A 24,879-nucleotide genomic window follows, 5' to 3' on the forward strand; every position below is an offset into this window, starting at 1 on the left:
AAGGAAATGATACTCCAATTAATATTAAATTAATTGGAGTATAGTTGTCATGTTTAATAGTGGTTAAAAAAAGACACATTTTTCCTTCAACATAAATTCAGATACACCATTACTTTTCTCCACATTAACAGCAGCGTCTTCATTCTGCTAATCACAGTAGTTCATCAAAATGATGGAACTGTCATTTTGTGTGCACTGATTTATTAAAATAACGATTTCCTTTCTCAGTTATATTCTAAATGTATTCAGATGAACATGTTTGGGGTTGGAGGGACAGATTACCGGTACACAAAGCTGGTAACTTTGTGAGAGAATCCATCCAAGACAACACAATTAAACACAGAAGCATCTGGTGTACCTTCACAGGTAGAGATGCAGAAAGATAACTCAAAAGCAGAAGCAGTATTTTGGAGAAATTACAACGGAGGAACGAGGAAAATGTGAAAGAAAAAAAGCCCCACAAATTTCCTTATGATGTAGTTTCTTTAATTAAAACTGCAGCACTTTAAAGTGTTCATGGTATTCCACTTGGACATGCATGGAAAAGTATATATATTTATATAGTACAGATATGTACAATAAACATTTCTGAAATCATCCATCTGACAATGGGAGTGTGAAAAATAAACAGAAATATATGATGTGAAACTGTTACCATAGTTGCATTTTCTTTTCCATTTACCTGTCATTTTCATAACAATTCAAATATTAAAAAGGCCAAAGAGTGAAAAAGCAAAATGTAAATTGACCAATTTTTAAAAACAAAAAAATAAGTTAGACAAAGACAGCCAAGCGTGGTGACTTTTCTTTTTGAAAAAGGTTTTAAGTTTCTTCTATAGAGAATAAAAACCGATAAAAACAAGCTCTTAAATGAAATTAGTCTATATTCATCAGTACAATCAAAAGCAGTATGAGAAATGGTTGCGCAGTGTTTACAACACCACACAACAACAAAAGAACAGTAAATGACAGAAAAGGTGCCCATCACACAAATGAAACAAAAATATGAGCGCTATATTAGTTTAAATTTTCATTTCATATAAACAATCTATATGGGACTGCTGGCTAAATATAGCGCCAACAGGTAAAACAAAAACAAAAAAAAATGCCAGGGTCGCCATTGGGACTGTAGGATGAGAGGTTCAGTCTGAGCATAAAGTTTTGAAGTTGGTGAGAAAATTCCCCATTCACATCTACAGTACGACTTTTACAAAATTGTCATGAACAAACTTCTGTTCTGAAAAACAAAAGAGCTGCACAAACGTGACCCGATGAAGAGAAATACTAAGCCACAATATACTTTTACTTTAGTGCATATTAAAGTATCATAATGATAGAGAGATATCTTGCTTTTCAAATATAATATCTTGCAAATATATGGCCATAGTAGGCAAAAAGGAGAACAGAAGTGCACAAGGACAACAGGAAAGGCGTGTTATTTCTGTGTTTTTGGGGGAAAAAATGTATTGATAATTAGTTGAGTATCTTGGATAGATTCTTAATTAAATCTTTTAGACGTTTCTGTTCTTAAAGCTTTTACTAGAAAACATGTTTTCCCAGTTTCTCCACCAGATGACAGACAAGTACAAGAAAAGTATTTTCCACAATTCTTCATTTTCAAAACAGTAAGTTGCTGAAACAGTATAAGAAAACTGTTGAGTATAGTTTTAGGAAGTTATTTGCAGATTTGCAGGTGATGTGAAATAATTTCTCCAAGTAAAAATTGTTTAGTAATACCAGTTTTTTTTTTTTTTTTAGACATTTAAGAAGAAATATTAGAGGCACTAATGTGATCCTAAGGCAAAATAAAAATAAAAATCTTCGGGGGTGTGTGTGACTGTGTCAAAGTGCAAGAAACAAGTAGTGATAGACTAGATTCTGTCACTGTGACACAAAATAACAGTCAGACTACTTTCTGTCTCAGAACAAGTACCAGGTGGTCTTTGGAGACTCAGATTATGGCTTAGTTTAGGTTTGGTAAAGAGCACAGCGACTTTAAAAAGGGTTCATCACACTTCCATCGAGCAGCAAGGATGATCCGCCATCCTGAAAAGTCTGAAAATAACAGTTACACAAAGTCCTGGACCCACACAGAAAGGCGATCAGAGTAATTTTATATAAAATGAAAAAGAAAAAGAAAAAAAAAGGTACAACTTCCAACCTAGCTGAACGGTCGGCCTGATTTTTAAGGAAACATGGCGGACAGCAGAAGATAAATTCCCTTCAGGTTAAATTGAAAATTTTAGGGGGGGGGGAACTTGTTTGAAGCTAAAATCTAATCCTTTTTGGTTGTAGAGACTGATATTGGATGATATGCCAAATCAGATAGCTGCACATACTTTACACCCACTCGGGAAAAGTCACATGCAAACAACACAGCTAACAATGTGTCAAATCTGAAGCAACTACTCATGTTCTGCTGTACATAAGTATACAATCACACACAGTTAAAATATGTCTTAAACATAAAGAGGGGGTAAATGAGGAAATGTGTTTGGGTCCGTGATCAGATCACATTGATGCGGAACCGTTAGCAGGAAGATGACCGTCAGAAGTGGGGAAAGTTGTTGCGTCTTTTGAGCTGAAGATGAATGCGATATGCAGCGACGGGTATGTGGGTTGCGAGCATGGTGATTAATGTCCAGGGGCACGAGGCACTATTCCCAGCTGAAAACAGCATAAAGTCCTGTGTGCTGGATCTGATTTGATCAACAACGTTTATGCAACTCCTGTGAGTTTGAAACTGTGCACATATAGGAAGTTCATAATCACGGCAGATTACTCCACGCACTTTCTCGCAGCCTGGTGAGAGGGTCGTCTTATTCACCGAGGGTGAGGGGAGATGAGCAGGCGGGCAAAGAGGAAGGGATATCGGAGTCCAGCCCCTGTAGTTTATGGCAAAGTTAACAGGAAGCTCTCCCAAAAGTCTCAGTCCATTCCCAGAAGGCTGCGGCTGCTGCTGCTGCTGAGCTCCAGGCCACAGCTTGATGGCTCCACAGGAGGATCAAAAGAGGAGACGTGGAAAGAGGGTAGCGTGAGATGTGAAATTTGGACCTAAAGGCTGTGGATGGTGGGAGTCTTTTCTATCCCTGGGTGGCGAGCCAAGCCTGGGCCAGTGGTGGCGCTGCTCATCATCTGGCAGCAGACTGAGACTGTGCAGCCATGATAATGTGCGAAGGTCCACCCTCGACCCTCTGGTGCTGCTGACCCATTCCTGCTAGCACCGACATGGCCATGGCCTCGGCCGCGGCTCTCGTGCTCAGGCCGTTCTGAATCGCAGAGGGGCTGGGAGCCAAAGAGCTGTGCTGAATCACTGGAGCCGGGGACCCTGTAGGCTCAGAGGTTTCCTTTAGGCTCTCTTCTGCAGCTGCAGGGGGGTGAAAAAAGCAACACAGGACAAACGAAGCTTGAAAACTGCAAGCACCAATTTATGACAAAATGCTAGATATGTTATTTGCAACAAAGCAAATATATGTCTGAGATTCTGTCAGAAATTCACCAGAAGTTGTGCGCACATTGAGGTTTTCCCTTTGAGTTATTAAAAATGTTTCATATTTAATTATTTGATATTTTTCACTTTGTTATTAACAAAATTGTGGGAAAAAATTAAACATCGTCTTTTGTGTCTTTTGCTATGCAGATCTGTGTGGGTGGGACATGTCCATGCTAAACAAAGATTTCATTGGTTTTCTTACTTTTGTTTATTTGGTGGCTGCTGCTTTTTCCATAAGCTAAATGTGACTGTGCAGTGACGATAACTAAAAACGAGTAAACAAGTCTTTTAAACAGCTAAGTCAGGTCGAAACGTTTGCTAAAAAGAGTAAAAATGAACCAAACGCCACTTCAGCTTCTCATCTGGATGTCACAGACGCAGAGCCTGAATCTGGAAAGCGAAATTGGGTAGGTTTTGTTTTTCCTTCCCTTTTAATTAAGTAACTAGAAAATATAGATGTACATGTGTGCACCTGTGTCGAGTCGTGTGCGTGGGGTTTGTCAGGGGCATTGTTTTTGTGTGAATCGCCTTCGCGTGTCATATTTGTGTGGGTCAGAAACTGACCGCCAGGTGCGTGTTGAGGAGCAGCTGTTTATGTGCGGCAAGTCCTTTGTGCACATGCGGCTTGTATTTGTGTTATTGCGCATTGGGGATGAGGCTGTGTGGGTCAGGTGCAGTGATGCTCTCTGATAATATTCTGCAAACATTCAAGGCCTCAAACACACGCGTCCTCTGTTTCTCTTTTGTTGTTGCTCTCAATAACACTTTAGTCTCGCTCTTCAGTCTGTGCTGTCCTCTTCGTATCACAGCACTCCAGCCTTTCGAAATCCATGGGTGAAAAGTCAAATATTGGCCGCGTCAGTTTTTAACGCGTGTGAATAAAGTATCAGTTTATAGACTGCTTAGTATTTAAATTTAATAATGCCACACATCTTCTGAGCTGTACCTAAGTAAGCAGTTTTCTTTTGTAGGGTGGTGACAGGGCAGTCCTTGTGGGCGAGCAGCAGCTGCTTCAAATGTGCCACCTCGTTTCGCAGCAGAGAAACCTCGTTCTGAAATGAAATGGAACAAAAAACATCAAAGATGATTCATGCTTCAATTATTGTATAAGAAAAAATAAATAAATAAATGAATGAATAAATAAATAAATAAAATAGCATCACTGGAATCCATCATTTGAAACAGCTGAGCATTCATGTATGTATTTTCTGTTTAAAGGGGTTTTAAACAGATGTACCTGCTCCAAGATTTAAGTCTTGCAGCACTTAAACTTCTGTAAAAGTACAAGCTTTCATTCCTCTTCCACCCACTCCGAGCCCACTCACCGACAGCGAGACGTTGAGAGAGCTGAGCTCCTCGGCCTTCTTCTCCAGAGAACTGACCCACAGTTTGCGCTTCTGTCTGCAGCGCGATGCCGCCGCCCTATTCCTCTCCAGGAAGCGTTGCCGTCGCTCATCTGGGTCATCATCTGCCGTCCGCCGTCGACGCCCACCTGTAGGCTGTGCTGGAGATACCTGAGGGAGAAAGATGGCAAGAGGTCAAAAGGAAACAGACAGACAGGCGAGGGGAACGGAAGAAAGACGAGAAAGAAAAGGGAAGTTTGACTCACAGTTTCAGTATTAAAAACTAACACACATTCCAGTCATCTCAGTGCTCGGTTGCAAGTTTTGATGACTTCAAAAGATTACTCAGCCTTCATAATCGATCAAGATTAATTTTTATCTCGGTTTTCTTTCACTTTCAAGTCTAAGGAGAACAGCAGCAGGAGCCGACATAAACACCTGAGGTTGTGCAGGCGAAGGCGCGTCCGGATGCTGGACAAGAAGTTGGCTCTGCTCTGCCTTCTGAGGAACCATGGGGCTGCTGCCCATCACCATGGATCCCAAGTTCTGACCCGACGGGCTCTGCTGCGACAGTGCTGCTTTCAAGCGCTACAGGGGAAAAACAGTTAAAAGAGAGATATCACTGGCAAACACAGGAAGTTGCACTCGCATACCAAGCTGACACTATGAGCAAAGTGGCACTACTGTTGTGAAAATGATCAGAACACAGAGGGTATAAAAATGCATGCTTTGAGGCAATAAAATTACTGCAGCAAGTCAATGTCAACTCCAAAACTTCCAGCCACACCAATTTATTTTAAATGGCATTCACCTACAAGATAAAATATTTACATACAATCAAGTTGAAATCTACCCTAAATCTACCCTAAACTTTAGGCTATGTCTGTTGCCCTAAAGCAACAGACATACCCTATGTCTGCCCCTGATCAGACTTCTCTGAGCACACCATCGACTTTCTGAGCTGAAAATTATAAGGCATAGCAGAACATGGGATGTATTTATTTTATTACAGCCGAACATCAATGGAAACAAATCAAATGGAAAAAAAATCTAAGCAGAAATATACCATTGTGTTACCATTTAATTCTGTGTTGCCATTTATCGTAGTTTGAGTGACACTAGAGTCAAACTTCAGCTCAGACTTGTGAGGTTGAACCTCTGTTCAACCTCACTCTAATGAAACTTGAATCATTCAGAGCTTAAGTTAAAATCTGTCAAAAGTCACTTGTTTGCAAAAAGGTTCACTAATTAGCCTGATACTCGTGTGTCCTGTGATGTCATTTACCGACAACCACACAAAGCAGAAGTAAGACCAAAAGGTTTGTGGGGTTTTTTCAGTGAACTTTTTAAAAAAAAAATATTTTGTGAGATCCTGCAGTGGATACACCACTATTCAGCTAGCTTTCTATCATCAGCAAAGAAAAAACAAAGGATCCCTGGACAGGATTTTTCCAAAAAATAACTCTACATAATAACTCACATGCAGCTTCTGTTTTAGACAGTTTGAAGCAAGTTGTTGTTCCCACTGATGTAAAAGGTGAGCTGTGTGATGCAAGTTTATTTATAGGGGGAATAGCATCAATTCTCTGAGGAGTAGATATAAAAAGGTTTGTTCTCTGCAGCACACTCATGTGACATGGTGATCTATCTAATCGGGGCTTGGCTCTTGAGGCATTGCATGTCCCTGGGAAAAGTTTCAGATGATGATACTCGATTATTATGATGTTGCACTGTGATCCCCTATTGTCCTGTTGGCAAAGAAGCCTGTCCAATAAGGTACAAAACCTATTAGTCACAACATATACATTAATCCTACAACAATAACTTTCTGGGTACGAATAAAACAGGCAAAGCTTTTATGGAAACTATTGCTCTTCAAATTAGTTAAAATGCCAAAAGAAAGCAGCAGCCTTCACTTTTTCAGCACCTACTGTGGCGATGCATGTAAGGGTTAAATAACAAGTTACTGCAGTAAAAAGTCATATGATGTACAAAGTAAGGCAAAGCAGACCAAGTCTGGAGGGTAAGGATGCAGACAAGAAGAAGAGATAAAGAGATAGAAATAGAGAGCTAATTTAGTGCTGACCATCTTGGCCTCTGAGTGGATGCTGCTGTAGCCAGAGGGGGAGTTGGAGCCGCTGCTGCTGCCTCCCAGAGGAGGACCAGGGATTCCAGGAATGTTGGGTACCATACACATGGGTCGAGCCAGCTGGAGTCAGACATGATGCATAAATGCACATAAATTAAGACATAACAGACTTATTCCCTCCAATAATGACATTGTAGATACTGCTGGTCTGTCTTACATTAATGACAGAAGGTATCTGGACAGGACCGGGGAGCACAGGCACAGCCTGACCAGTGGGAAGCATCATCATTGGGTAATGGCTAGTTGGTGAACTATTAAGAGACAAGAGAAAAAAAGGAGGCGTATGCATAAATTGCTTTTATTGTGCAGTCATCCATTTAAGCAGAGGTATTAACCCTTGTATCATATGGAGGGAGCTCTTAAAGGTCAAACATGACTAGACAAAACATAAAAGACAAAAAAAACTGTCATTCCTTAAACAAGCTGGCAAGCTGGGTTTTTCAGTACATTTTTGAAGTACTTTGAAAACAACACACACACGAGCAAATTGCAACAGACTTACAGTAAGTACCAATGGACAATTCAGAAGTGGTACTCTAAAATGTTCCCTGTCATCTGTGTTCAACACAGTTTATCTGTTAAATTAGACCCATTTAAAATCACAACTAACCAGAGGTTGAAAATAATTAACAAAAACAGTCAGATATGCAGATTAGACTGAAAGTGAAATTAAAAACAGTAGATAACGTTTAGAAAAAATAACTTTAAAAAAGCTCTTTTTAAATAATTTTATAAACTTCACTAAACATAGCAAAACTGACCAACTCCCTATGGTTATTGCTGGGGGTAGTCTAGATCAAGGCCGATCCAGACTACTTTCTTGATTAGTAAAATATTACATCTTTAGTTCATTAAGCAAGTAGAAACATTTTCTACGATATATTTTTGTTATTTATTTATTTTTTTTAATTATATGTTTGTTTATCTGGGTACATGCTTCATTAGGAAACACTAAGTCTTTTCAATATTTTGTGGTTAAGGTAGGGATTTACATTTTCTAGGGAATACACAGAGATACTGCAGCTTTAGTAGTAATAAGAAGCTAAAAACAACTCTTTAACTCAGGGATTCAACACATTTTATAATGTAAAACTCCCAGACTTTTCCACATTAAGTGTCCCAAAGTTCTCAGTTCCTATGCAGTATTTTATAGAACATAAAATACTACATAATTTTAAAAAAACTAACTAATAACAACTAACAGAGGAGGGCACAAGGCACAAAGAAATAATACAAGAAAAGAAGGGAGGCTGGACACAATAAAAGGAAGGATAGGAAGCAGGTTGGAAGGAAGGCAACAACATTTAGACAAAGGAGGGAATAAAGTCTGGAAATATAAATGCATTTCCAGACTTTTTTTTCCATGCTTATCAGAATAAATGCATACCAAAAATACCTAAATTTATTTCCAGACTTATCTAGAGTATGCAGGAACCCTGTTAATAATTTTGTCTTTATTTTAAAATCGTGAAACCCTGATATGACTGACTCTGGCTCAGTCAGTAGAGTAGTCAGGATGTAATCAGAAAGCTGAGGGACGGAGCCCAGCCACACATCCATGTGCCCCTGAGCAAGGCACTTAATCCCAAATTGCTGACCAATCAGCATTTTGGTGGGGTCAGCAATGACCCGATCAAAATGGGGTCATTGATGAATGCAGCTCTGATAAAAAGCACTTTGAGTGGTCAGTATGACTATATGAGTTCAGTACATTTATCATTTTTACGCTCTTTTAAACAAGGTGTGATGTTTCTGACCCCAAAATAATAATAATAATCACTTGTGTCTCACAGCTGGAAGCCTGAGAAAATTATACCGGATGCTCTTCTGTTATTTCATACAATGCCTGGACAAAAAAAATGTTGCCATCAAAAAAAAACCATGACACACCAATATTACTTTATATGGCCTTGAGCTTTGATTATGCTATTTTCTGTGGCATTGTTTTAAACAAGCTTCTGCAAAGTCACAAGATTTATTTCCATCCAGTGAGTGTTGCATACATTTTTCACCAGTCGTGTATTGACAATGGGAGTAGAGTTTATCAAGCCTAAAAGTAAAAAAAAAAACAAAAAAAAAAAACAAACCCAGCTCAAGGCCATAAACATTGTGTCCAAGGCCAATCCAATGGACTAATCAACTCTAGTTAGAGGCCAGAAGAAAACCCACCAGGAGAGAAAAACATCACATTTGTTGTCAACTACCAGTTTAAAGCTCTTCCAGTTCTCTGACTTTGCACTCAGCTGGTGGAGAAGAGTAACTTCTGCCACTTTTAGCTTTTGTTTAACATCTTCCAGCTCCAATTTGTTGCTAGTTGTAACTGCAGACTCAACCCTTCTTAACAGACGAGCATCTATTTCCACTAACATGGGCTACGTCTTTCAACATGCTCAAGAAATGAGAAGTTACTCATTGCATCAATTTGGGTTATATAGCTTGATGCCAGCTAAAAGATAAATGGATATCCAGTAGAAGGCTCATACTCATTTGCTTAGTGAAATCCCGGTAGCAGTGCAGTGCAACAACCACCAGCTAAAATCAGCATTAGCAAGTCCAAGTTAGATATCATCAAATTATCACAGGTATATTTTTAGTGAGATCAGACGGCTGAAAATTACTCACCCCAAGGTGCGATTTGAAGGCGGAGCCTGTGTGATGACAGAGGTGGGTGACGGCATGGTGGGGTGAAGGGCATCGAAGCCCAAGTGTAGTGGAAGAGAACCTGGGCGGACAATAGTTGGAGTGGGAGCTGAACTCCTAGGTGGTGTGTCCTAAGAGAGAGAAACGATTCAATATATTTGTAACAAGATTTTACAGAAAATGGAATTAATACATTTAGAACTAAATGTTGTAGAGCCAAAGCGGCAGTGATAAATTTGTTTTTTTTATCCTGCACACCTTTCCTCTAACCACAGGCTCCTGGTTGCTGTCCGACTTCCCAGATATCGATTCAGGGCTGCTTGGAGGTGAGGAGTCGACTTCCACAGGTGACTCCCGTTTCACCTTCACATCTGACGACGTCTGCAGGCTCATGTCTAAAGCCACAGAGTTGGCTGCAGGAAGCTGTGATGTGACAAAGGAGAAAAAAAGAAAACCTGAATAATAAAGCATTAAAAAGGGAAGTTGGCATTTATTATACAAATCTGCTTGTCACGGTTAGCTTCATGAAACTCCATGTTCAGTGCAATGAAGAACCAATGCATCTGCTGAGAACTGTACTTGCAAACTTCTGCAATAACTGAAATTCTAATGATGCAGGAAAAAAAACTGTGCAACACAGGAATTTCAAACTGTAGTTTTTGATTAAATCAGCAACTGAGTTCAAAAGAAGGAAGTAAAGATGAGGTTTTTTTTAGTACACTGGAGTATGTAGGAAATTTCCCCAGTCTGAACATAATACACGCAGAGATGAACATTAGCGCAACAATAAAAAGCCGTCATGGCCGACCTCCCAATGTTGATTTCTTACAGAGTTCTTCGCCTTCTTTTCTTCGTCATCTTGTTCGAAGGAGTTGGCGAGTTCGTTAAACAGACCGACTTCCTCGCAGTTCTTAAGAAAACGAGTGGGGGTAGGCGTTTGATCTAGGAAAGAGCAACGACAACGAAGAAAATAACTATTAAAACAATATCACACTTGGTTAACTCTTAGCTGCTACGATAAAGACATTTTTGAGTTTTTATTTTTCAATAATTGTGCAAAGGTCTTGCATCACTACTCATTTCTTTATTTTCTTTTCTTTTTTTTTTTTAAGTGCATAATTTCCAGTTCAGTATTTCAACATCATGCAGAATTTTTTTTTTAACCTGCTTTATTTTAATCTGTGGCTCAGACGCAAAAAAACATCATGAAACAACCTATTTTTTTTTTAGATAAAACACCTTAAACTGTATCACTGCATGACTTAATCAGATCTTATTTTTAATTTTAATTTAACTGGTAAATGGACTGAATATATAAAGCAGTACTCTAGTCGTACCAATGAGAACACGTGGTAGAGGACAAAATAGGAATCAAACCCACAACTTCTGGATTGCAAGACCACTACTCTACCCACTGAGCCAAAAAACTCTTAAGCTGACAAACATTTTAACTGTGAATCATTGGCAGGATTACACAATACAGAGGACAGTCAACATGCTCCCCTGTGTTCCTCTCAATCCCTTATTGTGTCCATGTACAAAAATCAAAAACATTAAACTAATATTATAAATAAACTCCATCACAATGAAAATAAGCAACAATAACTAGTTACAGTAAGAAAAACATATTCTATTTTAATTAAAAGCAATTGCATAAGTTAAAAACTAACGTAGACATTAAAGTGTGCAATATTTTTACTAAAAGCTATATCATGAGAATCTCATTCTGACCCATTCTTACATGCACTGCACAACTAGGCAACATTCTCGCCAAACTGATTAATATTTTTGAGTAACTTTATTGGTTCAAAATCAGCTTTAAGTACAGATTGAGGTGAAGAAATAGGAACAAACTGTATCTTTACTAGAGGCTTCTTATATTTTTTAAAAAATGGACAAAAACAACATTTATAGCCGATTCTTTGACAAGTGAACTGAAGACTACGGCTGCATGATACCAGGAAAGCATGTACAATATTACAAGCAATAAATAAGAAAATCCTTCAGTACACAGCATTAATGTCATTCTGATTTGGGTTTAATAAAATCGTAGGCCCAGACAGTGAAAAGCATGGCATTTCTGTGGGTAGCTAATATATATTGCAAGCTAAGTATATTTGCAATAATAATAATAATAATAATAATAATAATAATGTACACACTGACATTATGAAGATAAATCTGTGACATGTTGTGCATGCCTGTCCTAATAATTCATTCCTTGAGTTTAGGAGCCTTTTCATGTTAAATTTATATACAGAGATTTGATCTAGTCTTAAAACTGAAATCAGGATATGTTGTACTTATAATGAAGATGCTAAAACTGAATTAAAAAAAACAATTCACTCCAGCCTTTTGGCAATTAATCTATTCTTCAATACAGTCTAAAAACACACAAAAAATATTTCTATAAAAATAAACTTGTCCCCTATTATAATTACATTTAATCACATTTTGAAAGGTAATCACAGCACTGATTGGTCATGGCATCAGTAAAAGCAACAATCCCAATCAAACAATCTGTTTTTGTCTTGGCAAAAACAGATTGCAGTATGCATACTGCAGTATGACTATTTCTTATGACATTTTACAAGACAACATCAAATGACACAATGCTTGTTTATCTGTAATGGCTAGTTGTAAATAATCTAAAAAAAATGGTCAGAAACCACATTAAGAATAAAAAAAAAAGACCTTCAGAAACCATAAAGTCCACTGTAAATGATAAAAAAGAAAGTTCTGGGTTCTGGGAAGCAGAATATAAAAACTAAGGGAAGAGTAATGGCTTTATAACAACACTGCATGCTATACAAAAGAATGTACCTGCAATTATAACAGAGTCGGTCCTGGCTGGTCCAAACTTCAATGTCATCTCATGCTTGTGTTTGTGCACAGCTAAGTGGTCCTCATTGGTAAACCTCTGTAGCAAGTGAACAAGAAGAAGGGGAAGAAACACGAGAATATTACGTGAATAAGCCAGCAGATAATTGTAACTGTTACCTAAGGAGGCAGCTTGTATTACTGTAATTCAGACATCAAATTGCAATAATCACACACAGATGTAGCACATCACATGCAGGCAATTGAGCAAAAATTATGAGGGAAAACCTACAAAGAACACCAAATCTTTGGTATAAAGTTTCTTGCAAGTACAAGCCAATAATAGCTTGAAGACATGGGCTCACATAACCTTGCATAGATGAAACTACCGGACAAAGATAAAAGATCAGCGTGGATTAGAGCTGAAATTACTACAAATGAATTTAATGGCGTAAAAATGCAGGGAGTGAACGTTTAAGTTAACTCGCTGATGTCACCAACGTTCGCGTGTAAAGCTTAGGGATAATGTAAACTATGACTGGCCCTTCAATATTGGATTACCTCCTATCAGGTATCACATTAAGAGCTACGGGAGCTCCACTGCATGACACAAATCAGACATATAGAAGAAGGGACGGCCGGTGTCCTCTGAGACACGCAGCGTCTTCTGTTGAGAAGTGGCAATGTGATTCACTCCAAGACGTAGGAGGAATAATCTTGGCTCTCGCACCAGCCTATTCACTATTCACTGCAGCCTATTTTAGGGCACTGCGTTACAGTTGCGACTTCAGTCAGGAGAGCGCAGTGGAAACACATTCGAGTGTCAGGAGCCTTATTTTTAGCCCGACTAAAGAGCATCACCAATACATGGCTCATCTGTCTCCGTCCTCTGAACGAGACAACTATATTTTGTGGGAGAAACTATCTCCGTGCCTAAGATAATGGAGGCTAGGATTACCTTCCTGATGCAATAAATACTGGGCACCAATTCAGGGGGGGTTGTTGTTGTTGTTGTTGTTGTGGTTAACTTGGTGAGAGGAAAACCTTGGCCAAAGCCAAAAGTCAATCACCCTTGTTCTATTACGGGCAGGATTCAGATTTTCCTGGTAGACAACTGTTGCTTGTAAAGGGCAGCAGTGAAACAGCATTTGGACATTAAGATCACGTACCGTTAAGGGTGTTATGTGTCCAACGCACATAAAATCCACCACAACGATTGGCCTAAAAGCTCATAAAATGTAAAATTTAGTTTTTAAAAACAAACAGCTTGCTGCAGGGCCTCTGGCTTGTGGAGATCTCATTCTCACAAAACGAGGGGGGATGTTGAAATATGTCCTGTTCATGCTGAACGTGAACTCAGCTTTTGATTCCACTCATTATCGCATCACGTCCAATAACGGGTGGGTGTTCTGGGCTCTGCTTTGAAATAGTTTTCTTCATCTCTGAGCAATTCTTGTCATTTGGCTGCCTGCCTCTACTTCTATTTCTTGGCGCTATTTACTGATCGCATTTGGGTAACATTGCTGCTAGACCTTCAGATGATATTCAATTATCCATTTCTTGTAAACACAGAGATGCCTCTAAGTTACATAATGTTGCACCTGTTGTACATTTGACAGATTGTTGGCGGTGAAACCTCTTGGTCCATTAGGATTATTTGTTGAAGATTCTGGATGTTTCTGTCAAGTATCTGGTTATGATATGTTTTTAGCCTCTAAAAATGTATCATCTCTTACTCTAAACTGATAATTATGCAAGCTATTTTCCCTTCATGACTATTCCAGTTTATTGTTAAATGTTGTAACGAGATACTTGGACAATCTGCAAGTTGATCCAAATGCTTCTGGAAGGCTTTTGTTCTCGTAGGGGCTCACATACATCACAATTGTTAAGTCACTTGCTCTGGATTCCCAGTCACCACTTCTTGTAATTAAAGATCTCAATTCTGACTTTTAGAGCCGTTCAGGGACAAGCACAATAATTCATAATGAGTCCATTTGTTTCTAGTGTCTGATTTCTTTTTTCAGCCAGACACTGCATTGCTTTAATAATTAATTCAATAGGGGATGTCCACATCCAATCACAAATGTTGGATCTTGTCCCAACAATAACATTTTAAAAAGATCAGTGTCACCAATTTGACAAACTTTTAACACCTGCTATTGGCGTACAGTCAATGTTTCACCGCAAGTTTGATTTAAAATTTCTAGATTTTTTTAGCATAAATATTATTGTTATATTTTCAAAGGAATACTTAAAATGTGGGGTCAGGTTTCGAACGTGTTCATCCTCCAAAAACCATTAAAATAAAACAAATGGTGTTCAAAGATGGAAAAAAAAAAAAACAGGAAAAACACATCTTTAAGAATAATAAAAATTATTTTACAACATTTTCCTCAAATTACATCCCTAATTATAGGGTTAAAAACGTATCTAATGAAGCCTGTTAGTTTTATCTTAAGAAAAGAGCAGTCTATTCCCTGCACAACCTCAGTGGGCTTGACCTTAGAGACAGACTCATGGCTGGACAAATCCTCCTCTGGGATTTTCTGGTACAGAGCAAATTTCACAGTCCCATCAATAATGACAAATTGTCTAGATGCAAAGCAGACAAAAACTATACAATGCCCCATGTTTCACTGTTGTTGTCAATGTTTTTACAGAAATATCTTGTTAGTTCTATGTCTAATGTCTAAGACAAAGCAACAAAATATCTGTGGTTATTTTGCCCTCTTTCTAATAGTTGAATATTAAATGCTAAGCCTCACATGAGTGGTTGTGGAAGTTTAAAACATTGGGAATATGGCAGGTAGGACAAGAAAAGAGCTTTTTGATCTACTGTAGTCAAAACCAAAAAAACTGTGTCTATGAGGAAGACTAAAAGAGAAAACCGAATGATGCCACAAGTCCTGATGCTAGTTGTGCTACAGAGCCAAGACTACAAAGCAGAGTAGAGACTAAACAGCGCAATGGTGCTCTTGTATCTGAAAAACTGAAGGATGGCATGAACTAACCCTATACATTTAAGTGTTAAAAGCATATTCCACCCGTCTGAGTTCCCCGATAAGGATATGTTTCCTCCTGCAACTTCATATCAGCTGCGTCCATCTATAGGCAGAGAAACGTCCAGCAGCAAGTAGGTATGAAAAGGTAACGGGGCAAAAATGATCAGTTCAGCTCACATCTGATCATTAAAAGTGTCATCTTGTCTGCCGTTTAGATAGCAACACTTTAAAACAGTTGCTGTCTAACTGACTTCCACATTTTAGCCTAATTAGCACAATAAAAATATTTTCAAACTCCAATTGGTTGGATTTTTATCATTTTCATAAGAACCCTATGAATTCAAAAAAGGTTTATGCGGTATCAAAACGAGTGCTTTTTCAGTATCGTTTGACAGGTCACCTTTCTATATAGTAGAACTGAACCAAAGCATGATTAATCTGGGTTTTATTTTACACTTGGATAGCTTGTTTCCCATATGAGAGGAACTGATTATTATTCATGATCAGAAATATTTAGGGGTGACAAAAAAAGACATCTAAGGGGTCACTTATTTTGTTTAGATGTCAAACAGAGATTTTCTATTGACCAACACGTAATGCTAAATGACTAATTCATAGCAGGACCAAACGTGTTGAGGCATTCCTGAATATAACAGCACCAAAATTAACAAAAAGTTGCCAAATAAAACAACAACAACAAAATGAGACGTACCTCTACGCCTACACTCAATAAATTCCAAAAGATGACTGATATAGTGGATTAGATATTTTCTTGATATAAATCACTGAAACCCTGGCGAAAACTTTGCAACCGCAAACCAATAATGGGCTTTGTTTTGACACATGGCCCTGAAAAGTTACAAAAAGACAATGTTTTTGAAGCTAGATCTGCTTACATTCCACAGGGAGAGGTGATGAGGTGATATTGTAAATGTGTCACAGTGTTTGACACCACAACACAACTCCAGACGTGTTTAGTTTGACACTCAAACGAAACTGCTGGCAGAGCCACATCTGCGGACCGCCACTGTCATCAACACGGCTTTGCCTTGAGAAGCTGCCCCGCTCCTGTTTTAACTGTTGTTCTAAATTAATAACGCCATTAATTAAATATGAACTAATTTACATCGGTAACATTTGTCAGGGAAAAGACATGTGTCCCTTGTGTATCTATGATGCATGACAACAAAGACAAACAAATGACTTATTTATCGTTTGGTTTGTACGACTTCTGTTTGAGCTACGTTCACATTTGCAACATATAGCCATCAATCCAGAGAAAGAAAAAGCCTGTACGAGTTAAATCTTTTAACAGCTACATGTGCATTTTCTTCAGACACAAGAAGGCTTTATTAAATACAGTCTGAGGATATCGCACCCAAGAGAACACACCAGCTAAATGATCAGACATGATGTTTCCTGTGTTAAACAATTACAAGTTCGATGACAAAGTTTGTATCATTTCTAATTCCTCCTTCGATATTAAGCCAAAGCCGCAGCCGAACACCGTGTAAGCTGCATGTGAGTGTACTACTGGCAGTCAGCTGAGTCACTACCTCGGCTCAAAACTGTGTCTGCAGGCGCTCAGCAGTGACAGGTTGAAACAATAACTGCGCTCTGATTGCTCACTGGAGCTTTGAGTGAGTCACGGCTGGAGGAGACAGCGTTGTCCCACCAGAGCGTGCAAGGTAGAATGTTACTAACGTGTTGCTCATTAAACGTGTTGCATAAATCACAGACAGTTTGCTTATGTTGGCGCTTCAGGAGAAATGCCAAACTCCAATCAAAGGAAGCGTCTCTTCCCAAGCATCAATCTGTTCTAGCTTTAAATTATAAAACAAGTACAACATTTTCAGCCCAACGATGACAATTAAATATGGAAGAGCGGAAACGGGTAGAGAGACACAAATAAGAAAGAAGGTGGGGGGGGAATTAAAAAAAAGTCTTACCTGTCCACAGCCGAGAGCGTTACACACAAAAGGTCTGTCGTCCCCCATTTTTGCAAAGAGCTTGCAATGAAACTGTGAGAGAGGAGAAGAAGAGAACATTGCAGCGAGCTTTTATGGATCTCAGAGCTGGCAAATCCCGAAAACAACAAAACAGGGATGCTGCGGCTTGTAGACTTCAGTCTGAGCAGGAAGCCGAACGCTATTCAAAAATAACCCTGGCACGGAGGAAAACATGCACAGAGGCAGCGAGGAGAAGTTTCCCTGGTGATATTTCCTTCACGCACAGGGGCTTGTGGCTGGCCAATGAGGAGCTGCTTACAGTCAGGAGCGACAGCCGGCGTTTACACAAACACAGCTCCCTCCCCTGCTACGTTTTGCTCAAACTCGCCTAAGTTCACTTCCAAGCCCTTGTTCTCTCATGACCACTCCCTCTGTTTACCTCTCCAGCACCGTCGAACCAGGATTCAGCATCTCCTGCTCCAACTCAGCCGTCTGTCTTAGGCTGTTAGTTTTTAAAAACTTACAGCAATAGTGTATAAGCTTAAAGAGAGTTGAAACATTCTTAGGGATTCAATTGTTACTGATTGTATTTGTTCTCTCAGTCATTTTTTCTAAAAGACAATAATGGAAAAATTCACACAATAGATTCCTCTTTTTAATTTTACTTGGCATGTTGAAGTAGCACGAGACTAATATTAATTATTTGTTTAATATTGTTGTATAGGGGTATGTAAAGTATGTAGTAAAACCAAGACTGCTCCAATTAATTCTCATTTTAACTTGATTAGCAGGTCACAAATAATAAAACAAAAAATGTGATTTTCTTTTTCTCCCTATTGATTAAACACAGAAAACTCTAACATGTGTTGCTCTCTAAAATCAGCAGCTGAAACTTTTATAATATAATATGTTGTTTTGGTGCACTTTTTAGTTATAATTGGAAGAAAAAGGCGAAATAATGTTTAGGTTTTGCACAAACTTATTTCAAGGTTGCACAACATTTAACAGTTGCTGGACGTTTTTACATTTTTTGTAATACAATCAAAAATAAAAGAAAATCTTAACATTTATTAATTGAAATCAATAATTATGCACCTCAGATTCAACTTTATTTTATTTCTAGTTTATATTGTTATTAAAATATAAAAGTGTATTTTGACATTTATTATGGATATCAAGTCTGTGCAACCTTTAGCATTATGAAAATATTAGTCAAGCATAACTAAGACCTTTACTTTCCTGCTGCTGAGAAAAAAGCTTAACAAAACAATGCTTTAATGCTGGTCGTGTAAAATTTGTTCAGATTTAGTTACTGAATAAAATGCAATTTTTCCAAATTACATTATTGTAAAGCTTGGATTATTTCGTGGTCATTGTGTATAAACTCATTTCAGGATATAGATTTTGAGGATATCCTACTATCACATCCTAAATCATTTGTAAACACTGCAAAAATTGGCACATAAGTGGATGCTTGAATCCGCAGGAAACACCACAGCTTTCCACAGAGCTCAAAATAATCACTTCTTCCTGCTCCTTCTGAGTGGATGCTCTTGTAAAGAGTTAAATATGCACAAGCTCCCGTTCGGTTTCTCCTCCTGTAATGCCAAGCTAAAACTGAGCGCGGCCGGCTGCTACTTCTTTCAGCAACTCCACCCTGCGCCGCCCTGCACAGCTGGACAAAACTCCTCGTGAAGAGAAACTGGAAAAGTTAAGTGAAAAAACAAAAAAAAACATTCAAGATAAATCAGGGGAAATACGGGAGGGGAGAGGGCCGACGGCGGACATGAATGTTTCAGCATTCTCAGCTGGCACAAAAGTGACGTCTGGCTGCTATTATGCAATCCCGTCCCACTGACAAAGCAGCTGCCACCAATATACTGTATATTAAGTATGGTTTTATGTATTAAACCACCGGCAAACAGTCAGAATATGCACAAACCACAAGTTTGTAATGGAGATAAAAATATCCCTGGTAAGTTTAAACCTAAATGATCTCGGCTAAGCCGGGCCTCTTCTCCGGGTTTCTGTTTTAATCCGACACCCAAATAGTTGAAAAGGGAAGAATATTGAATCAAATTTCATTCCTTTAATATCACCGAGGCACTGACCACATAAACTCTTGTTGTACCTAATATATGGGTTAAGCGCGTTGCCAAACGTTCTTGCATGGGACATATTATTCATTACTTTGGCCAGGCATAAATGTCTGAAAGTTTTCCCAGTGTTGAAGTCAGTAAATTTTCCTCCTCCTTCCCGCCGCCATCTCTCGCTCTGCTGAGGACAGCTGCCCTCGAGCCAACACATGATTACTGAAGCCTTGTGCTGGAAGACGTGCGCTGAACATGCAACGGGTCTTTTCTTCTCAAGAGGCAAAAATAAGCTGCATTACATTTGCAAGCACCAGCTGTTCCTCTATGGACAAAAAGACAGAAGACTCTGGTTTGCTGGAGAACGAACAGAGGCAACAGGTCGGTGAAGGGGGGCCTCGCAAACTGCCTCCAATTTACCGAGTCTATTTGTGCAGAGATTCGTCTGCAAACGAGATACTCCATCGAGCTCGTTATACCGAGGGTGTGGACTGAGTGGAGAACCAGACACATCTGGCGTCAGGAGTGGGAACAGATTTTTAGAGTTTACATCTTACTAAAGACATGCTAGACATTAACTTGGCTGGCTGGCACCAGTGCTAAAACGTGGGATTTGATTTTGTGGAAAGTCCTTCATAAATCGCAAATGACAAAGCGGAAAATACCGTTTGTTGTGGGAGCTGCCTTGACCAAAATTTAGGCCCGATTAAAGCACTTTTTCAGTGCAACGCTGCAATTTTATTTATTTATTTTTTTTTTTTATCAAGTCAGAGCCCTAAAAACTGATGCAATATATGTACCTCTCCGTAATTCCTGTGCATACGACAATAAATGCTGCAGTAAATGCATCTTTCCTCGCTGAGGAAACTCTGGAAGTAATCTTAAGAGTTGAGACAATCAATCACTCTCCTAGTTACTGCGGTGCCAATGCACATCGTCGATATTCATTACACTCCACCTGTTTTTGCCTCCTTTCAGCCAAGGTGACATGGAAGCACTCGAAGGGTCCGGATTCCTCTCCTTCTCATTGAGCCACTGCCACCCCCGACCCCCCCACCTTCTCCCAACAACCCCACACAACTTTGGGTTTCTCCAACTCAGCAGGTGTAGGGGAACAAGTCTCAGCTATAATCAGCCACAGCCAGGCAGTGTTTGACGCTGCCTGCTAGGAAACTGACTAAACAAACTGTATTAATAGCTCCTGCTGCAGCCATGACGCGGGACTCTGAAGCTTAAATTGCTAGAGGACAGGGGAGACCCCACCATGCAAATAAGGAGGTAAAGAAAGACAGAAGGGAAAACAGAAATAAGTTGCAAAGCTTGGCAGAAGTAGTCGTACCTGGAAAACTTTTTCACATTACAACCACAAACTTCGTCCGGTTTATTGAGTTTGAGGTTGTGTACTCTTATGCGCTTCATAAAAGTAGAACATGGTTGTGAACTGGAAGGAAAACTACACATGAGTTTTTAACAAAAATCTGAAAAGTGTGGCGTAGCACCTGAACACAATTCAGTAAATGGAGTCCATCTGTGTTTAATTCAATTTAAATATACATTTTTGGAAAAGTGTTAGGATATACAAATACATTTCTCAACCTTTGAGCATCTCAATCCATCATCATCATGACACAGCAAACATGATTGAGGAATGAAGAGCTCAAAATGTTATAACTTTCAAACTTTGCAAATTTCCAGAATGTATTCATTTTGTCTGACAGAGCCTGAGCTGTTTTACATAGAAAAATGGGCAAAAAAACAAAAATAAATAAATGAGTTTATGTATGCAGGGCAGGAGAAGACAATCCTAAATCCCTGTATCTGTAATTGCAGCTTAAGGCGGTTCCACAAACACCTGGACATATACGTACACCACACTTTTCAGATTTGGCTTTTCCTGAAACATTTTTACAAAACAATATAATTTCCTTGCATTTCACAATCACTAATATACTTGCATTATATTAGTGTTGATCTATCACATAATACTCAAATTACATTGAAATCTGTGGTTTTAATGTGACAAAATTTGAAAAATGTAAAATGGGTAAAAATACTTTTACAAGGCATTTTAAGTACAGCAACATGGATTTGTATCAGATCACAGATGATACTAGAGATCTGGATGGTGGTTGGCTGAGTGCAGCAGCCAGTATTTATTTATGTCAGCAATGTGAACACAAGATTTAGTAAATGGAACAAACGTAACCTTAAACCCATATCTTCATGGCTAAAAAAAATTTAAATCTATGCCAAGCCCTCGAGACAATGCAAAATAATTGCCTGGTAGTATTCTAAAACAGAAGCAGCGGCAATTAAACTTCGCTGTTACTGTTGTGCAATTTTGTGTCTAATGATTTATTTTTTTTTTTTTTATTGAAATTGTCCATTGCATTTATAAAAAAATGTTTAGCTTTCTGGTCTGTACTTGGATGTGGGTAGTAACTTATTAAAAATTACTTGAATAAGTAAAAAAGAAAAAAACTTTTAGGACTAGTTTTCCTGCAGTGTGCTTTTTACTTGAGTAAAACCTCTGGCTACTCTCTGTGAGTATCTTCACTGAATAAAGAGTGAACACCTTTTAACCAAAAATGTTCCAGAACCAGACACAAGTCTGCAGTTTAAAGGCTAAAGTAATTGAGTTTGTACACAAGCGTTGCTGCTCAAATCATATGTATGCAGTGCCTGGCATTTTATGTATGCTACTTACTGTACATATTAGCTTCATCAATTTTATGCAGAAAAATTTTTGGGAAAAGTGCTTGAATTTGTTCTTTGTAATTGTTTAGTTTTTGTTAGACTTTAAATTTTCTGTCTTGCAACATAATTTCTAAATAATAAATTAGATGTTCTGATCAGTTAATCCGTATTTAAGCTTCCTTTAATAAAAAATAACTTTTTTTGCATGGCTACATTTTACTTTTACTTGAAATATTGTTACTCTACTTTTGATTGCAGTTTTCGGGTACTCTACCCACCTCTGCACTCTATATTCTTGGACTTTTCTTCTTTTGTTGCACAAAGCTTAAAATGCATGCTTTTTTCTGAGGGAGTCCAATTTTGCGAAGTATAAGAAACTGCGGGGTTTTTTCCCTCAGTGCAACACCTCTAAGTGATGGAATGAGGTACAACTGTGCCAAAAACATGACCTACATTCCTAGCTGAGGTGTTGACATGCGTGGGGACACGGATCGTCGGGCGTCCGACAGTTCAAATTGCATTGCTGTGGATGTCACTGCATCCTGAGACGTTCAGTTCTTTTGAGGTTCCTCTTGCAGACGCAAATTGCCGTCAGAATTACAATTCACGGATAGTGCGATATTTTTATGCCGAGATCCGGGCCTGCAAAAGTCGAAAAGGTCAAGCTGAATTCCAAAGGACCCACTCAAACTTTAGTTCCCTCTTCCAGACAGCGCCGACTCTCTTAAAAAAAGTTTCTCTCTTTTAGCCTCCATTACCTTCTTGGCTCACCGCTTTAGCCCCGCCCTTTCCCGTAACCAAACCGCCTATCCTGTACAGCAATTGGTCACCAGCCTGTCAGTCATAAGCATCTTATTCGCACATTGCTTTCGGGGCCTGTCAATAACAGCGACGAGCCAAGTCTTATTGGTCCACAAAGCTCCGTATCAACTTTTTTGTGCGCTCGCAAAAAAGAAGCCTAATGGCTAGCTGCTGTGGCTAGCGTCGCCAACAGGCCGAGCGCACATTGAAAATGAGTGATAACAACGATACTAACATTTTCAGTTCTGACAACAAACACACACCAACACAAACGTAACTACGCCAGAAGTGAAACTATGCATTTTAAAAGGCATTAAAGAGGATGAACCCCCCGCCCCCGAGTAGCAGTTAGTTGGTTAGCGGAATGACACTTGAGTGCAAAGCAGCGAGACTGTTGGTCCGAATGAGACGCTGAAGCTGCGACTAACAGTTCTGACAGTTACATAAACATGAACACATGTCCACAACAAGCACCGAAATGAGTCGGAGCGAGAGAAAGTGTGTCACATGTAAGAGAAGTATACATAACTTTAATGAATTTAAAAGTTTGAAGTGTTTATAAACTCACCCTGGTGCCCCTCTCTCTCTCTCTCTCTCTGATTCCCCTCTCCTCTCTCTTGGAATTTGACACTCCCCTCGACAGAAAGATATCGCGAGAATTCATGCGAGTGGTAATAACACGTTTGGAAAATGCTGCCTGATTAGCTTGCTTTAATCCGACAAGAGACTTTCTAGAGACATAACATGCTATTTGGCTAAAACACTTTTTGTCATCTTTTTTTTAAATGTGCCTTCCTATTATTTCTGATATTCTTCTATCTTATGATACGATATTGATATTTTCTCACACCTTATTTGTTTCATATTGTTTCATGCTAACAAATATTAACTGTTTAGTTTGCATCGAGGAGTGTCTACATTCACAATTCAAGTGTAAAATCCTAAGCTCAAAGTCTTCGTTTGAATGTCGTATTTAAAAAAATAACCTGTAGGCCTAATTCAAAAACTCACTTTTCCTAAAATAAATAAATAAAAATATAAGGTAGCACTATATAATAAACCGTTTACGTTCCCTGAATTAATATGTTCCTTCCAGGAACTTCACCAGAAAATACCATAAACTTTCCCTGGAGTTTGCAGGGTAACTTGATGTGGAACTCAATTTAAACTGAAGGTCTGGGAGCATTTTGTCCCATTTTATAGCACAATCAAATAACTATGTTACCTTCAGTCGTTATAATACTTTATATATCAAACATAACTTTCAAGAAATTTGACTTCATGATATAAAATTTTTCTATTTTACATAATGCCTCTTCTTTAATGATTTTTTTTCCTTCTGGAACTTACTTGGCACTTTCTGGAACTTAATAGTTACTTTCCAGAAAATAGAATACAACTTTAAAAATAATAAGGAAGATTGGGTGAAAAGGAAGCAATATTTGGAGATAAGATCAGGTTAATTAAAGTGGATGCTTCAACAAAAACACAATGCTAAATGTAGATGATGGAATCCACAGTCAATGTTATTTCTACTACTCCAGTAGTGAGATTGAGTATTCATTCTTGTTTGTCACCGTCACTGGAGCTAGAAACAAAACAAGAGCGACCCCTAGTGGATCGGGTTTTGACCAGCTTTGGTCTTCAATAATCCTTTTGTCAGCGTTTTCTCTGTAGATTATTTTTCTTAAATTGCTTTAAGAAAACTGTTAACTGACAAAGATGTGGATTAAATTTATGAGCAAATATTTTGTCGTTCTTTTCTTAGGGATTTGCTGCAGAGCGTGGAAGATCCAAGAGTCAAGAGTTTAAGTTAGCAGTGAAGCTGGTGCGGCGCAATGTGGGAGTTGTAAACGTGAGCTGGCAGAAACAAATCCCAATCAGAAATTGTT

General features: G+C 38.7%; 1 protein-coding gene across 3 annotated transcripts; it reads right to left on the reverse strand.

Annotated features, from left to right (window-relative positions):
- Nucleotides 1-464: 464 nt before the first annotated feature.
- Nucleotides 465-23,589, reverse strand: atf7a (activating transcription factor 7a). 3 transcript variants are annotated; one of them, XM_008413559.2, is made up of 12 exons: nt 23,556-23,589; nt 17,400-17,471; nt 12,449-12,545; nt 10,455-10,567; nt 9,884-10,048; nt 9,608-9,756; nt 7,143-7,236; nt 6,923-7,045; nt 5,275-5,424; nt 4,819-5,007; nt 4,440-4,545; nt 465-3,367 (listed from the first exon to the last, which is right to left on the reverse strand). In XM_008413559.2, exons 2-12 carry the CDS (start codon nt 17,445-17,447, stop codon nt 3,132-3,134), a joined length of 1,470 nt encoding a protein of 489 aa, XP_008411781.1. In that variant the 5' UTR covers nt 17,448-17,471; nt 23,556-23,589; the 3' UTR covers nt 465-3,131. The 3 variants fall into 3 exon arrangements, with proteins under 3 accessions (XP_008411781.1, XP_008411780.1, XP_008411783.1); XM_008413558.2 differs by lacking the exon at nt 23,556-23,589 and having other exon boundaries at nt 17,400-17,877; XM_008413561.2 differs by lacking the exon at nt 23,556-23,589 and having other exon boundaries at nt 465-2,046; nt 17,400-17,775.
- Nucleotides 23,590-24,879: the final 1,290 nt, after the last annotated feature.

This window comes from Poecilia reticulata, linkage group LG7 (assembly GCF_000633615.1).
Source record: "Poecilia reticulata strain Guanapo linkage group LG7, Guppy_female_1.0+MT, whole genome shotgun sequence".
In the NCBI taxonomy this organism is placed as follows: domain Eukaryota; kingdom Metazoa; phylum Chordata; class Actinopteri; order Cyprinodontiformes; family Poeciliidae; genus Poecilia; species Poecilia reticulata.

What these genes read in the sequence shown, in the direction of transcription:
- atf7a (XM_008413558.2), bottom strand. Translation starts at nt 17,498, where the DNA reads ATGTTCTCTTCTTCTCCTCTCTCACAGTTTCATTGCAAGCTCTTTGCA. An exon ending in AGCCTGTGGTTAGAGGAAAG is followed by an intron (nt 9,757 to 9,883) that starts GTGTGCAGGATA and finishes TCTCTCTCTTAG; the next exon opens with GACACACCACCTAGGAGTTC. An exon ending in AGATACCTTCTGTCATTAAT is followed by an intron (nt 7,046 to 7,142) that starts GTAAGACAGACC and finishes GTCTGACTCCAG; the next exon opens with CTGGCTCGACCCATGTGTAT.